General features: G+C 40.5%; 1 protein-coding gene across 1 annotated transcript; it reads left to right on the forward strand.

The window, feature by feature from the left end:
- The first annotated feature begins 232 nt into the window (after positions 1-232).
- On the forward strand, positions 233-6487 carry trappc3 (trafficking protein particle complex subunit 3). The gene is made up of 5 exons (XM_044171131.1): positions 233-409; positions 1797-1894; positions 3590-3689; positions 5466-5648; positions 5973-6487. The coding sequence occupies exons 1-5, from the start codon at positions 368-370 to the stop codon at positions 6090-6092; spliced, it is 543 nt and encodes a 180-aa protein (XP_044027066.1). The 5' UTR covers positions 233-367; the 3' UTR covers positions 6093-6487.
- Positions 6488-15660: the final 9173 nt, after the last annotated feature.

Below are 15660 nucleotides of genomic sequence, written 5' to 3' on the forward strand. Positions count from 1 at the left end.
AGCAATACCGGAAGTTACATGGCTTAGTCTTCAAAATAAAGTATATAATGTGTTTCTCCTGTTAAAAAGGGAACTTTATATGCAAGGACGTGATAACAACAGCATCTTGTTTTTATCTACTGAATGTTTTTCTCTCAAATACATTGTTTACTTTCATTTCTGTGCTTTGTATTACTCAGGAAATTTTCTCAATAATTATTTTAGTCTGAAATATAACCGTAAGTGTATGTATTAATCTAGTTGACTTGACGTTGGGTGAAGTGTGTGACTAAATCGGCGATTACGGAAATAACTGCTTACCCAGAATCAAATAAATAAAGGATTAATATCGAGTCGCCACCTGTGTAAGCCTGTAACACTGTCCACAATGTCCAGGCAATCCAACCGAACAACAGACAGCAAGAAAATGGTAGGCGACTCCCGCAGGATTAACATCAGCCAAACCAATAGCCTAGCTAGCAAAATGCTAACCGTAGCCAAATAGCTAACTTAACAACTGGCTACATTATAACGTTATCTCTGCAAGCTAAGCTACTTGTCAGTCATGTATCCTTGTTTGACAGGTGTGGCTAGGTACATGAAAAGCATTTGAACCAGTTGAATAAGTATTTCATTCATTGTTTAATATTACTGGCTTTGACAGGAAGTGTAGTTTGTTATAGCACACAAGCTAAATAGTTAGCCTCTGTAAGTTACCTGTACATGGCTCCCTCTTGGCCCGTTCACTTTTAAGATAACTTTCTAACGCTAAATGAAATCCATAATATGCTATTCTAACAAATATTGCAGAAAAATGCATTGTCACCTGAGCAAGTGACCCCCCCAAAAAAAAAAAATTCAACATAACTACTGAGTTGAGCTACTCTGTAAGTCAAAGTTTGCCGAAAACTGTTTAAACACTTTCACTAAGAAGTTAAAAAGGGGTCATAAAGGGTCAGTATCATCCCCATACCAGGGGTCTAAAATCACGTTCAGCTACGGATCAGTTTTTATTTGCACTGTTAAATGGGTGGCATTACAGTTTTACAGCTGCAGTGAAGGAACAAGCCTTCGGGGTCAATACTAAAAACAATTCTACATTACGTTAATTAAATATACAGTGTATATAAAGTGTTTTTTTAAATTATTTATTAAAAACTTAATTTTTTTCAATTACTGCTATTAGACTTAATTTCAGCACCAGGAACTGTCCAGACTTTCTGTTGTCAGAAAGTAGCCCTGTATCTGTTTGCACGCCTCTCTCCACATTAAAGGATTTTTTAAGCTATATGGCGAGTTAAGGTCTTTTTTTTACCTGGCCTATGCCAAAATTCAGGGTGTTTTTTAAAGTTAAGACAGGCAGTGTAATTGGCTACACTGTTTTAAAAAGTCTGGACCTCGCTGTCATTTTAACGCTAAACCACCAGGTGCTACTGGCCACTATATGTGTTTTATATAATTTTACCTGGATGCTTTCCGCTTTGTTCAGCATATCCTTTCGGGTGGCTTGGTGTTTTGATATGAAATATATATCATATTTCTACCTGATTTGATAATTTTCTGTTTGTATAAAAACTTGCTACCCTCTGGTCACTTAACTATAGATGTACATGTACGTTTTTGGTTATGGTATTTTAAGGACTAGCCCAGGTAGCTTTCCACATCTAATAAGGAGGAAGCCTGCTTTTTTATACAAATTAAATTTTCATCATCACACAATAGTGTGCTACACTCTAACAGTTAAAATTTTTGATGCCCTTATTCCAGCGTGATTCATTTAATGTTAAATAATATTTCTGTTGTTTTCTCTGTTGTAGAACTCTGAGCTGTTCACTCTGACTTATGGGGCCCTGGTCACCCAGCTTTGTAAAGACTACGAAAATGATGAGGAAGTCAATAAACAACTAGACAAGATGTAAGTATCCCCATCGACTGTCATTAGCTATGTTCACACCGAACTGTAGTTTACAAGTAGTGTAGATGCCAAACAAGTGCGCTAAGACTTGCTGGTGTGAAACAAACAAAATCAGTGATTTATGCACACAAAACATTTTACTTTTTTATCACCTCATTTCTTTTGCTTTATGATTTGCATGGATGTTTTGTTTATCACAAAATCTCTGTTTTCATATGAGCTTTATGATTTCAAACATCATAATTTGCAAAAAAAAAACAAACAAACAGGTTTAATTAATTTATTAATTTAATGTAAAATTAGCTATAGGCTAGTTGTGTAGCACTTATTTGTGTGTGGCAGTGCAGTTGACTTTAATAACTAAGGTGCTAGCCTGGTGGAATTTGTTATCGGTACATTATGTAACAGTATAGCTACAACATCACAATATACATCACATACCACCTTCATATATCCAGCAAAATACCAGTACCATACCATACCGATACCGAAGTAGTACTTAATCTATTGTACATAAAGTAAAGGAGTTGCTTTGCTTCTGCATGTTAAAGTTTATCTTTTGCTTGTTTAAACAAGGGAAGAGACGTGATTTTTCTGGCATCTTGGATGTCTCCCTTTAATTCACACCTTCACACTGCTCTGAAACATTCTGCTGCCCTTTATTCATAATATACCTAGACACAAAGTCAATTACTTTTTCAGGTTTTAGTTCTCACACTTGTGTGTCAGAGGTTCCCCTCTGCTCTTGTAATTTTTTAGGACTTATGGGACCTTAGAGAGAACACTGATATGTGTTTTTATGAGAGAAAAAAATCTCTGGAAGGCAATGCTGGATACAGTTCTTCTGCAAAATAAGATTAAGAAAAATCGATGGGTTTATAACTCAAAAATTCAAAACATCCTGTCACGCTGACAGGACTTTGGACTGGATGTACTTTGCTTTTCTGGTTGTGCGGCAACCCTAAGCTCTCCACAAGCTAAATCATGATGGGGCTTGTCTTACCTGGCCTTAGAAGGCAGTGAGTCTGCACTGCCCACTCTGCTAGTTTCCAGCCAACTGGTCAGAGGCAGACCATGTTAGGATTGTGATGCATCAGTTGGCTTCAAATTCTAATTATGATTATCATCATTTGCCAAGTGTATGACTCAAAAATGTGTTGCATTTAGAACTGACTTCTATCGCTTTACTATAATTAAAATTGACTTCTATTTTAAATCTTAGTGATGCAGAAACTGTTGTACATGCTTTTATCTCCTCACGCCTCGATTATTGTAACAGCCTGTTCACTCATCAAAAAACTTTGAAACGACCGCAGACTGTACAGAACTCAGCTGCTAGGCTGTTAACCAGGACCAAGAGGTACAATTACATCCCACCTGTTTTAGCCTCTTTACATTGGCTTCCTGTTTGTTTTAGGATTGATTTTAAGATCTTATTGATTACTTTTAAGGCTCTTCATAGCCTGGCTCCAGATTATATTTTAGACCTTTTAATCCCTTATGAAACCTCACGTAGTTTGAGATCTTCGGGCAGGGGGCTTCTGTGTGTTCCTGAGTCTAAGACTAAGGGGGACAGAGCTTTTGCCATCAGGGGCCCAAGGCTTTTTCCTCAGTACTTTCTCTCTACTATGAAGAGGAAGAATGACTTTGTCTCTCTTTCTGTTGCTCCTCTCTCTGTCTTTCTCTCTTTCACAGGGGTTATAACATCGGAGTGCGTCTGATCGAGGACTTCCTTGCACGCTCCAGCATCGGCAGGTGTCAGGATTTCCGAGAAACAGCCGATGTCATTGCTAAGGTAAATGGAAGGTTCCAGGCCAGTTAGAGCATGACTGTGGACTTCTCCCAAGATGGAGGGAGGGAGAAGGAGAAGCCAGAAAAAGAAAGATTAGAGAGAGAAGATTAGATGAAATATGCTAAAAAAAAATGATGAGGGACAGAAGAGAAGGATGTTGGGAAAGGTAGGGAAAGGAGTCACTTACATGTGGAATGAAATGTAATCTCTTGGAAAGGTGATGCACATTCAGTGGTACCCCTTCTCAGCTTCACTGTCTAGGTACTCTTAATTAAGCTCTAAAACAACTATAGTACATATGAATGCGTCTCTGCTGAAAGGAGCCAGTACTCTTGTTATTTACTGAATCACTTGGCTGATCATATTACTGTTGTGATATGTTGCACTTCAATCTTCCTCTCTGTCCCTGGCCTGTGGATTTTTAACATATCCTTGTCTCATTTTGCAAAAGTCAGACTCCCCTTGTGACTGATAGACAGAAAGACGCAGGCAGACGATGAAGGCTGCTCAGGCCTGACTGTGTGTTCAGCACTCCAGCTGTTTTCAAGGTGTTCCTGCTGCTTGCTTCCATAGATGTAACCCCACACTAGCTCAGGGAACTGGCTCTTGGTCATGGAGAGAAGGGTCATGTCTGTAAGAGGAGGACTACTATGGGACAGCGGTTTGGAAGGTGCAAAGATAGCCTTGCCTGAGGATATCACGTGACCTCTAGCTAAACTCTGAAACCACCTCAGTCATTCGTCAGTTGAAGATATATGGAAGAGGTCTGTTGTTTGTTCAGAAACAGATTTTCTAGCTCATGAATGGTTTCTGTGGAAGGCAAGACTTAATCACACCACTTACGTTGTGGTGTTATTAGCTAATATTCTTTCTTCTGTGTTTCTAAAATATTTATTTGTTAAGGTAAGGCTGCACTCCAGAGTCCAAATGTTTTACATATTAAAAATAAAAATCCGCCCTGCGCCAGTGATGATTTCATTGGTTTGACTGCAATGTCACTAGCTTGAATGGACTTTGATTCGCGCATGCGTAAGAAAGTATGCCGACCCTCCTGTGACACATCACAGGGACAAAGTGCTGCAGGAGAAAGGACAGCAGGTATCAGAAGGTGTGTGCAGATAGTACTGGCATTTTTCCTGTAGTGCAGACTTTCTGCAGGTGCGTCACAGTTAAAGCCTTACGTAAAGCAATTTGATAATAGTTTTTACCATGAAGCAGCTGGAGGAACTGCTCAGTGATGGTCGCTGCGCTGGTTAGTGGATTACTTTTATACAAGTCAACTGGTTTGGTGATGAGCTGCAGGCTCTGCTAAAGTTTTGCGAAATTCTCAATCCGCCAAGACAAGTAAAGTAATTGTATTTCTCTGTTAAAATTTGGAAAAGACAGAACATATTGCATGCTGTAAGCAAATTTACCAAATCGCCCCTTTACATTAGGCCTGTTCCACCTGCGTCTCCTGAGCCCAGGATAACTGAGAGGAAGATGATCATTTAGTTCCTGCAGTAAATGGTTACTGATAATGCTAAATATGAACTGACAGAGTTAAATACCTTTTTGTGTGGCACTGCAGTTAATTTGATGATTTGTACGACTATATTTTTGTTGGAGCCACTGTAACCAGTAGCAGAGTAAAACGAACCTACTGCCACAAGTGTCTCCCATGTAAAAAATTGAATCTGCTTCAGCTAAGTTAATGAGCAATCAAACATTAATGTTTTTAGTTGAGTAATCCTGCACTGTTTTCTTTTTTTTCACTCCCAACTGTGTTGTGGTTGTTAGGTTGCATTTAAGATGTACCTGGGAGTCACCCCCAGTGTGACCAACTGGAGCCCAGCAGGAGATGAATTCTCCCTCATCCTCGAGAACAACCCGCTGGTAGACTTTGTGGAGCTGCCGGATAACCACAGCACGCTGATCTACTCCAACCTGCTGTGTGGGGTCCTCAGAGGAGCCCTGGAAATGGTAAGGCCAACACTCCAGGTATTTACACAGTCTGAATGAAGAGTTAAGTGTTACACTTCCATTTTAAGGAGGATATCGAAGAGCATCATTGTCTGAAGTGTAAGGGTCAGTATTTTGAATATGTAGAAGATACATATTGCTAAAATTTAAATACTTTATACTAATAATACAAAAAAGACAATAATATTTGAATAACACTTTAGGTAAATTGATGGTTGTCATAAAATAGAATCATCTATAGTTTTTCTGTGCAAACTTGTGCCACAATTTCACCAAGAGAAAAACTGTTGCATAGAAATGTAAGTGATTATGTATCTGATTTAGGTCCAGATGGCTGTGGATGTGAGATTTGTTCAGGACACTCTGCGAGGGGACAACGTGACAGAAATCCGCATGAAGTTTATCAAGAGGATCGAAGAAAATCTCCCAGCAGGAGACGAGTGATGGAAACGAAAAGATCCATCACAAGATCATAACATGGCTTTGCTACCTTGAATATCTTATGGGTAAAAAAAAGATTCCATGGCACTGATCTGTGGTCCAGTTTGACGGAAAAGTTGTAGGTCTGTGCTTAAATGACAGTTGTTGCTGTTGAGGAGAGAATTATGCCTCTGACCATTCATCTGCCACCATCCCTCACGGAAAGTCTCTTTTTTTCTTCTTCAGATATCTGTCTGGTTTCTTGAAAGAATGATGTTTTTTCATTTGGCCATGTATAAACTGTTTTTATGTTTGTCTCATTTGTTTTCTTCTTTTTTTAAGAAATCACACTATATTGCCAATTATATGGCATGTTAATTTATGTAGATGGATATGTCAAATAAAAGTGACATATTTAATATGATGCCTTTGTCATATGTTTGTGGTGCATGGAGAGACTTGACACTTTATAACATGCCTATTGGCTGACCTGGATCAGTTTTAATTAGTCACACACACACACACACACACACTGTGTCCCCTGTACCACCTTGTCAGTTCTGCTTCAGCGTACTGTTGGAGCGTTATTCCTTTGGAGTACCGCAGCCGCTGTGCAAAGGCAAACAATAACAGAGCTAATGCCTTGCTTATGTTTGTTCAGGGTACATGGAAGTAATCTGTGTGCTTGTGGTTGTGTGTGTGTGTGTGTGTGTGTGTGTGTGTGTGTGTGTGTGTGTGTGTGTGTGTGTAGAAAAGGACAGGCTGCCTTACAAAAACTCACCAGCACTTTGTTCTGGTTGTCACACCTGTGAATGGCTTTACATCACCCAGAAGTAACAAACAGAACCTCTCATTTAGACCCACTGCACACCTCGTGAATAATTGAAAACACAGGCAGCCATTCACACACACACACACACACAAATCATCCCGGGTGTTGCTTTAGAATCAAAAATCTGGTCTGGATACCACTAGAACATTAGCCATGTTTTTTTTATTCTTTGTCTTTTTTTTTTTTTGTTTTGTTGTGTAAAAGAACAATAACATTAGTACCAAACTCATGAGTCTGCTGAAAGCACTTAGAGGATGAGATTGTAAGATAGGGATTTCCTTTTGGAGAAATCTGTCAGCTATTAGCTGCTGGAAACATTCAGACTCTACATCCTATTTTATAGCTGCTATTACATGAACCCATTTCTGCTTTTACAGTTTTCATTTTCGGGCACTTGAAGTAAAATTCTCCAAAAAGCCACCAGAGGTTGCTGTGTAGCCTGCATTTCGTTACTTAGCTGCAGGCAGCATCGTTCCCAGTGTAAGGCTTAAGTTATGTACATTTAGCATTTTTTGGCCAAAGATGGGCAATGTGGAAGAAATACATTCCCTTATTTGTGGGAGTGAGGGTTAGAGCTGCCAGAAAACATAAATAAAAGGTCAATTTTCAGATTAGGAATATGGGAAGAGCAGACTATTCGCAGTAGTTGAGCAGAGTGGCCGCTGCCAATATGTGGACTCTAGCTCTGATTTGGCTGGAGATTAGACAAACGATGACAACATGCAGTCTTTGTAATTTATAATCCCGGGGAAGATGTCTTAAGGCTTTGCCCGCTTGTATCTGGGGTAGTGCTCATTTAAAGGGATAAAGAGTGGAAAGTGGAAGCACCGCGACGGCCGTCAGCGTGCAGTAAGCCCGGCGCTCCATTAGGCGAGCTCTCAACACAAAACGTGCACATATCTGTATGTGACACCCTGTAGGTGTGTGATGTGGCTGTTGGATGGAAAGCGGGCAGGAAATCGTTTTTGTGCAGAAGCTCAATGTAAATGACTTGGCAGAATCAGAGCCGTTTACCTGGGGGATGGATAAACAGCTGGGTTTGTGTATTTGTGAAAACCTGTATTACTCTGCCATATGCTCGCAGGAATTTAACTTGACAAACACACACACACACACACACACACAATATATGCATACATAGCGGCCAAAGTGAGGACGAATTTATTACAACCACTGTACTCACAAATAGGTGTTAATGCACACTAGAAGGACCTTGTCCAAACACGCAAATAGGCCATTTTCTGTCTCCCGCCACTTAAAGTTCTGTATGTCTAGTGAGGGTTTTGTGTTGATTGTTTTCACAGTTTTACCCATTAAGCAAGAAAGTATGAAGACTACAAACTAACTAATGCTCCGTTATGACTTCACTCCTCATAACCCGCGCATCTGTGATTTCTATTCCTTTTGCAAGACTGCAGATGTTGCAGAATGAAAACACAAGGAGAAAAGAACAAGTTGTTGTTGAGGCACTTAAGCCTCTCTCCGAGCCATGAGGAATTGTTTGGAAGATGCTATTTTTATCAATTGTTTTTTTTTTTTTTTTTTTGCCGGGCTCCTTTCTCTCTCTCTCTCTCTCTCTCTCTCTCTCTCTCATAGTTGTTTAAAACACACATGCGCTCTGGGAGACGGACATTTCCCATCACTCTCCTGTCAGACACAGTTTGTTTGGTGTCTCCCAAAGGCGCACGCGTTGTTTATATTTGTTTATGCTGTTATCATTAGTATTATTTATTTCAGCTGCCTATATTTTTCAGAAAACTTTTTTAATACAGATCTGGAAAACAAGTAGCGAATGTTATGGGCCCGAGACAACGTGCGCCGATCTGCTTTAAGTCAGCTAAACGTTTCCATGTGGCCTTTACGGGAAACAAATGGTGAAAGGCACGCTGTGACAGTAAAGCCCAGCGCACAGCCTGGTATTGACCTGCGCTTATTGGATACCGCATCCCTTTCTTCTTTCTCCACTCCATCCATTTCCATCCACTGCTTCTCTTTCCTTTTCATTGTTTCACTTCCCCCCTCTTGTTAATGTTTTGCTGATGTGCTCAAGGAAAGCCAGCAGTCTCTAAATCAAAGAAAAGGATGTCTGATAGTCAACCTTTTGGGAATGTCCCGCGTCTGATGGGAGAAGTGCTGCCTCTCAGGTGAGGTAAGGGCTGACTGAAGATGCAGTCAGCCGGGAATTCGGGTGAGTGTTTTGCGCCTGGTCAGCGGAAAGAGCGGAGATGACAGCAGGATGGACAGCACTCTTTGAGAAGACAATGCAGTGAGTCAGCAGACAAGTGTGTTCATGGTAAAAATCCCAGACAGACTGAATAATGTTCCCGGGCGGTGAAGCGGTGGGAAGAAGTGGTTGATTTAAAGAGCGTGTCATGGTGCGCACCTGAAAAGATGCTCACATGAACAAGAGAGTTGTTGTTACATAATTCACAGGCTCTATTAAAACACGCACTGTTCTTGGTGAAAGTGTGATTTTAGCGGTTTGAGGGGATGTTCGTTTGGGATTTATGTGCATAAACACCTCAGTAAATAAATGTGGATGTGGTTTTGAGAGGTAATTATGAGTTGATTTGTTATTCAGTCACAGTATGTACCCACTGAAATCTGCTGCAGCATCTGCAAGCCATTTGCAATATGAATCATCACCCACTTCCAGACAAACTGTTGAGCACTTCCTATAAATCTAATAACTCATGCTTTGCTCAACCATTTAGCATGGACCGCATATCCAGTAGAAAGTGAGAAGTTTTTAGGCCTCCCAGTTATGTTTGGGTCATCAGGAGTGTTGGCAGGAAGGGTGAAATGAGAAACAAAACTAGTAAAAAAAAACACCTCTTCAAGCTCAAAAATAAGAGCATGGATCAGATCCAGCTAACCCGTACAATAAAATCCTGGATCACCAGTGTCACAAGGGATTCGTGCTAATAAAGAAAACATCTTTTCAGCAGGAAGACATGTCAGGTTGAAATTAGTCCAAGGCTGGGTCTCTTTTCTGTATCAGTGACCTGGCTGGTTCCACGAGGGTTTCAGCCACAGCCCTGGACTCCGCCGAGCCATTTAATGCCTTGTTTTTACTTTTTCCTCCTTCCCTTTCTTCCAGGCTTTTTGGATGGGGGCTGCTAAGCTGCCCTCACTCTGCTTCCAATTTCCTCCTGCTCTTTTGTTCTTCCTCTTTTCTCCAGGATCTGATGAAGAGGAGTTTTTAGACGTTCCTGATGATGCAGGTTTTACCCGTTCCAGAGCCTCTTTATCTTTGTGCCTCATTTTCCCACAATACAGCTCAACTTTTGTCTTGTTTTTCTCCCTCCTTTCTTTCCCTTTTTTCCTGACCTCGCAGCCATTCGAGCTGGAGTTTATGTAACAGAACTTTCCAGCTTGGAATGGCCTCACTTGAAGATGGAGTGGAGAATGAGTGGGAGAGAAAAAAAAAAGTGTCATGTAATATTACACTGGCCAGTCCTGAGGGCAAACAGCACCTCGCCTTAGACTTCATTATTCCAGGGCCTTTTCCTCCAAATGCACATATGTAAGCATATATTTATATCAATCTCCCAGGCAGAAACAAATACGTTAATTCCAATTGAAAAGCAGGAATGTGAAAGTCCTGGTTTGCCCTGGACTAAAATCAAACCAGGCTTCCCTCCCAGAGCACAGGGCTGCCTAGAGGCTGCACACCAGCTGCACTGGACGGGATATCACTGCTCACCACTGCCAAGCATGAACCGACTGTGTGTGTGTGTGTCACATCAAAATCTTGGAGTGACAAAACACACACCATACATTGATTAGATCTAAGTACTTATGATGATGCATGTCTCCCAAGCAAGCCATCTATCTAACTTTTAAAGCATGATATCCAAGCTAATATCACAGCATAAATCTAGACACCTGCTCAAAGGCTTTATGTCTTCAGCAAGTCATTTATTATCTGCCCACTGCAAGCACCTTTCACTCCAGTCATTGTGATTGTAAGGGGCCTGGATGTCCTATAATGCAGGCTAGACATTTTCAGGTCTGTGAGTATGACTTTCCATATAAAACACCTCAAGCTGTCACACTGGAAAATGAGACTGACTGGAATCTGACATGTGGACTGAGCTTTATAAAAAAATCCCACTGTGGGAGATAATTAGCTATATTTCCGTTCGACTGTTTCCAAATAAAATGCTAATTATGAATGTCTGTTCCATTTAAGCTAATATCTTATATCTTATACCTATATCAGTCTATTAAACACGTTCAATTGCAAAATAGCAAAAAAGGCTGTGAGGAAATGGTTTCAGGCAAGTTGTTATTGTTCATTACTGAGGCAAATGTTGGTGACAAATGCTTATTATTGCTTATTGATGTTATGATTATTTGTTCAGCATTCCTTGCTAGTTTCCTCCATTTTCACTGGAAATTTCATTTCTATTTCAGTTTTTCCTCACATTTGAACAGTAGCTTAATGACCATAACAACAGATATGACATTTCTTTGAAGCTGTGGTCATATACTTTGCAAACAACAATCATGTTACCTGTTAAGTAATGGAAATGAAACATTTAACCAGTCTAAATATACCAAACCTGTCACTATATGCATTTTCTTTGCTAGTGCTTGTGTTATTTACATTTTGACAAAGATTTCGCTGCTCCTAGCAAGTGGGAACAAGACTAGCTGTCATGCTAGCGGCTTTATGAAGCTGTACTTAGGCATAGTGGTGCTTTGAGCTAAATGCTAATATCACTTGCTAAAAGTACAGCTAGGAGCACTGGTGCCATCTGGGGGGCATTGGGGTTTTATGCCCTCCCAGTCCTGATGTAAAGCAGAAAAAACCATGCGGTGGTAAAATTGCCATAGCCTAATAAATTCCATTGGCATTTTAAAAACTCCAAACTTGACTAGGCAACTTTTTAATCAATTTCTTTTGCTTACACAGCTACACACTACACACTCGCGCAGATAAGGATTTTCTGTCTCTTTACACATTTCTCCTTTACAAACGTTTATCAGCGGCCAGGTCAGAGTTAAGCCTACACTGACTGTCCTATTGGCTACATTAGCAGCAGCAGCAGAAGAAAAACACCATGCTTCCTCGATAACTGTGTTTCCATTACTGGCGAGAATTGGCTGGGTCAATGTCTGCTGGTAGATTTCAGCCAGAGCCTTTGTTACCGACCTGATTGTGCAATAATTATCATGCTGTTTCCTTGGTAGGCTTGGCTATCAAAACAAAAGCAGACACACCAGAGAACACGGGTGTTGATATTAATATGTTGAAAAGAACCCTTCCCAGCGTCTGCAGGCTATTATAGCAATAACTAACAAAAACAGCCCGAACTTGGTTGGAGCACGCAGAGAGTCTCCTCACAACACGAGGTCGTCAAACATTACCTACATTTTTAGATCCCACTCCCACCCCTATGTTTAATCCCAGTCGGCGCCAATGGCTAGGTGATGATAATGTCATTAGTTTTGATCAGAGAAGTGTTGGACAAATTCAATTTTGACCTGATTGTGGTACTAGTCAGTTTGATCACCAGAGTTATTACAATTCATCCTATGGGAAACATGTATTTCTGTACAGAAATTTATGGCAATCTGTCTAATCGTTGTTCACTCAAAACCACAAATGTCAATCTGCTGACAGTGATAGAGGTCTGGGGATGAGCAAAGTCATTAGGAAACATCAAAGACAACATTTGTCTTTGTAAATCAGCTAATGAAGGCATAATTCTATAATTTCTGTTCTTTAACCTTTTGTCATTAACGACAAGGCCAGGCAGTTGTTCACATTGTCACTCTGGGCATTATTTTTATCAAGTGTAGTGTTTCTCCATCCCAGTATTGCTGGAGTCTGTGGTGGTGTGTCTGCCCAACTGTAAAGCCTTCAAAGTCTTTTTATTGTTGCCAAGTTCAAGACCTCTTGTTCACCTGCTTGGCAGAGATACAAAGGCCTCGGGGTGATGAGAGATTTATGTAATGGGCCGTATTCATTGAACAGGCCAATATGCACAGAGCATGCCTCTTCACTGATCCATAATGAAAATCAGCCAAATGAGATTAAACACAATAGATTTAAAATTGCCTGTGAAAGATGTAGTGCTCACCCATACAGCAGGAGAGATTTTCATTGCCTGTCATGAAAGTCCTATGCTTCCAGGTGTATGACGTTACAAAATGTACAGTTTTGGGAAACATACAGCTATAACAAGCTGTAACAACAGTGTGATTTATGCTAACAATGTGGGGGTTTGAGCAGCCCATTAGCACAAGAGATGATGTTGTAAATACAGGAAAGGAGTTGTACTCTGAGAGAGTGCAAGAGGACATGTATACCTGCATGTATTTATTATCCTTCAAATACAACACATGCATACATATATTTGGGATGCAAAATGGGAGTGTATTCTCAAATGGGAAAGTTTGTGCCAAACATGTGTAGCTGAATGTTCAACTTTGCCTTTCCCATTTCCTTGCTCATGTCATTCAGTAATGTGAGCACTGTGCCAAAAGTTCTTCTTAATTTTATGGCCTTGAAAATTTGATGTTTGTGTCTGCGTGCGTACATAATGTAGAGGATTTCTCCCTACACGTGTACATGTGTGCATCTGCTTCACCTATGTGCCTCCCTGTGTGATTTCGTTACTCATTCAATGTGGAGGTGCTGAAAGCGCTCTCTGCGGGCCTCATAACGCACAAACCTTTTTCCAATTAGCTGTCCAGGTTGGGCTCAGTGGTGCTTAGATCTACTGTAAATCTGACCCAGACAAAACACCCACTGGGTTCTGCTTCAAAGGGACAAATAGAGAGAAGAGGAGGGAGGAAGCTGTCAAAAGCTGTGTAGCATTTTGTCGGATGGTTTCCGGGCCTCTCATGCTGCAGGTCAGTGTCTGGCCCTCTGACTGTCAGCGTCCACATCAGCCAGCCAGTTAAAGGACAGTCACATGGTTTCATGCAGGAAAAAATTAAGAGGCCACACAGACTCTGATCTCTGTGGCTATGTTACAACCACACACATATGCATGCAGCCACAAACAGCCATATCACGCAAATATCAAGACTTTTCTCTCTGGACTGACTGAACCAGAGGCATGCCTCAATATGAGGCAGAAGTGTTTTGTTTTTAGTAAACAGCGGGTAGCTGATTGTCACCAAGTGTGCTTCTCTTTGTGTTTGTTTGTCCTTCCAGCCACTGTCATCTGAGCACACTGTGGTTTATGTTTCACAGTAACTATGAACCGATTTTGTTATTAATATGTTGTGAGACCATATAATTATTTCCTATTTCCCCTTCTTTAATTCTATGAAAGCGTTTCTTTGATTCAGAAATTTAACCATAATCTGTTAAACCAAAATTGTATATGTACGAAACAAAGGACAGTGAAACATAATCACTGAAAACAATCTGTTTTCAGAATACCACATTTGGTTTCTTTTGCACTCGGTATGTAGCACGCACCATGGAGACATTTTCAGTGGACATAAAAGCCAGTGGAGCTGAGTGAATGAGACCTGGATGTCCTCGGAGATGTGCTTTGGAAGACAAAAGCATGACTCGAAATGCAAGGGAGCGTCCAACATTCACATTTTTTTCTCTTCACTTTTATCTCTCCTTTGTCCTTCTCTGTTTTATCTACTTCTTGGCAGGTGTGAATGAGTGCAAATAGATGATGATGTGAGAAAAATGAGGAGATGCCCCAGCCAGGATGAAAGTGATGACACTTTCTTTTGAGCAGTATGTTTATCTGGCACGAGTAACCAGTTCATGTCTTTGTCCAAACAGCAGTGAGTCCAAACATTTTCTTCTTACCACAAATCAGAGCATTAAACACATGTTATCCTGTTTGTTTGCCTTTATTTGATAGGAACAGCTGCAGAGAGACAGGAAATGCAGGAAAGAGGGGGGGGTGACATGTAGCAAAGGGCTGCGGGCTGGATTTGAAGCCGGGCTGCTGCAGTAAGGACTCAGCCTTGGTACATGGGGCACATGCTTTACCAGGTGAGCTACCAAGCGCCCCATATAAAGGCTTTTTATTATTTATTCCTCTTTAAATCTGAGAATCAATCAGTATTAATGTAAAGGCAACAAACACAATAGTATGAAAAATGACTCATGCAAAAATGTTGATTATAAAAGTACCATCAGCAGCACAGTCGTTTCCAATTACGTAGGTTTTAGCTAACGCCGTGGCTGTAGTCAGTCGGTTGGTTCACCATTTCGATCCAGACTGAAATATCCATCTCAAACACTATTTGATAGATTGCCATGAAATTTTGTATAAACCTTCATGTCCCCCTCAGGATAAATTGTAATCACTTTGGTTAACCATTAACTTTTCATGTAGCACCATCATCATGTCCATATATCAATTTGTCCAATATTTTTGTTTATGACCAAATGCCTGCTAAACTAATGGCATTCCCATCAGCATCAGTTGTACTTTGAGTTTAGTGCTAATTAGCAAATGTTAGCATGCTAACACGCTAAACTAAGATGGTGAACATGGCAAACATTATCTGCTAAACATCAGCATGTTAGCATTGTCATTGTAAGCATGTTAGCATGCTGACATTAGCTTTTAGTTCAAAACACTGCTGTGCCTAAGTACAGCCTCACAGAGCCGCTGGTGTGACTGTAGACTCTTGTTCAATTATATCAAGGGCATCTGTTTAATGAAAATGTGAACAGTATCTTCTTGTAGCACTAAACAGAACAACGTTTGTTACAACTCACAGTATGTCACAAAAATTTGATTGGTATGAATTTTATAATTT

The sequence above is a fragment of the Siniperca chuatsi genome, linkage group LG17 (assembly GCF_020085105.1).
Source record: "Siniperca chuatsi isolate FFG_IHB_CAS linkage group LG17, ASM2008510v1, whole genome shotgun sequence".
Lineage (NCBI taxonomy): Eukaryota > Metazoa > Chordata > Actinopteri > Centrarchiformes > Sinipercidae > Siniperca > Siniperca chuatsi.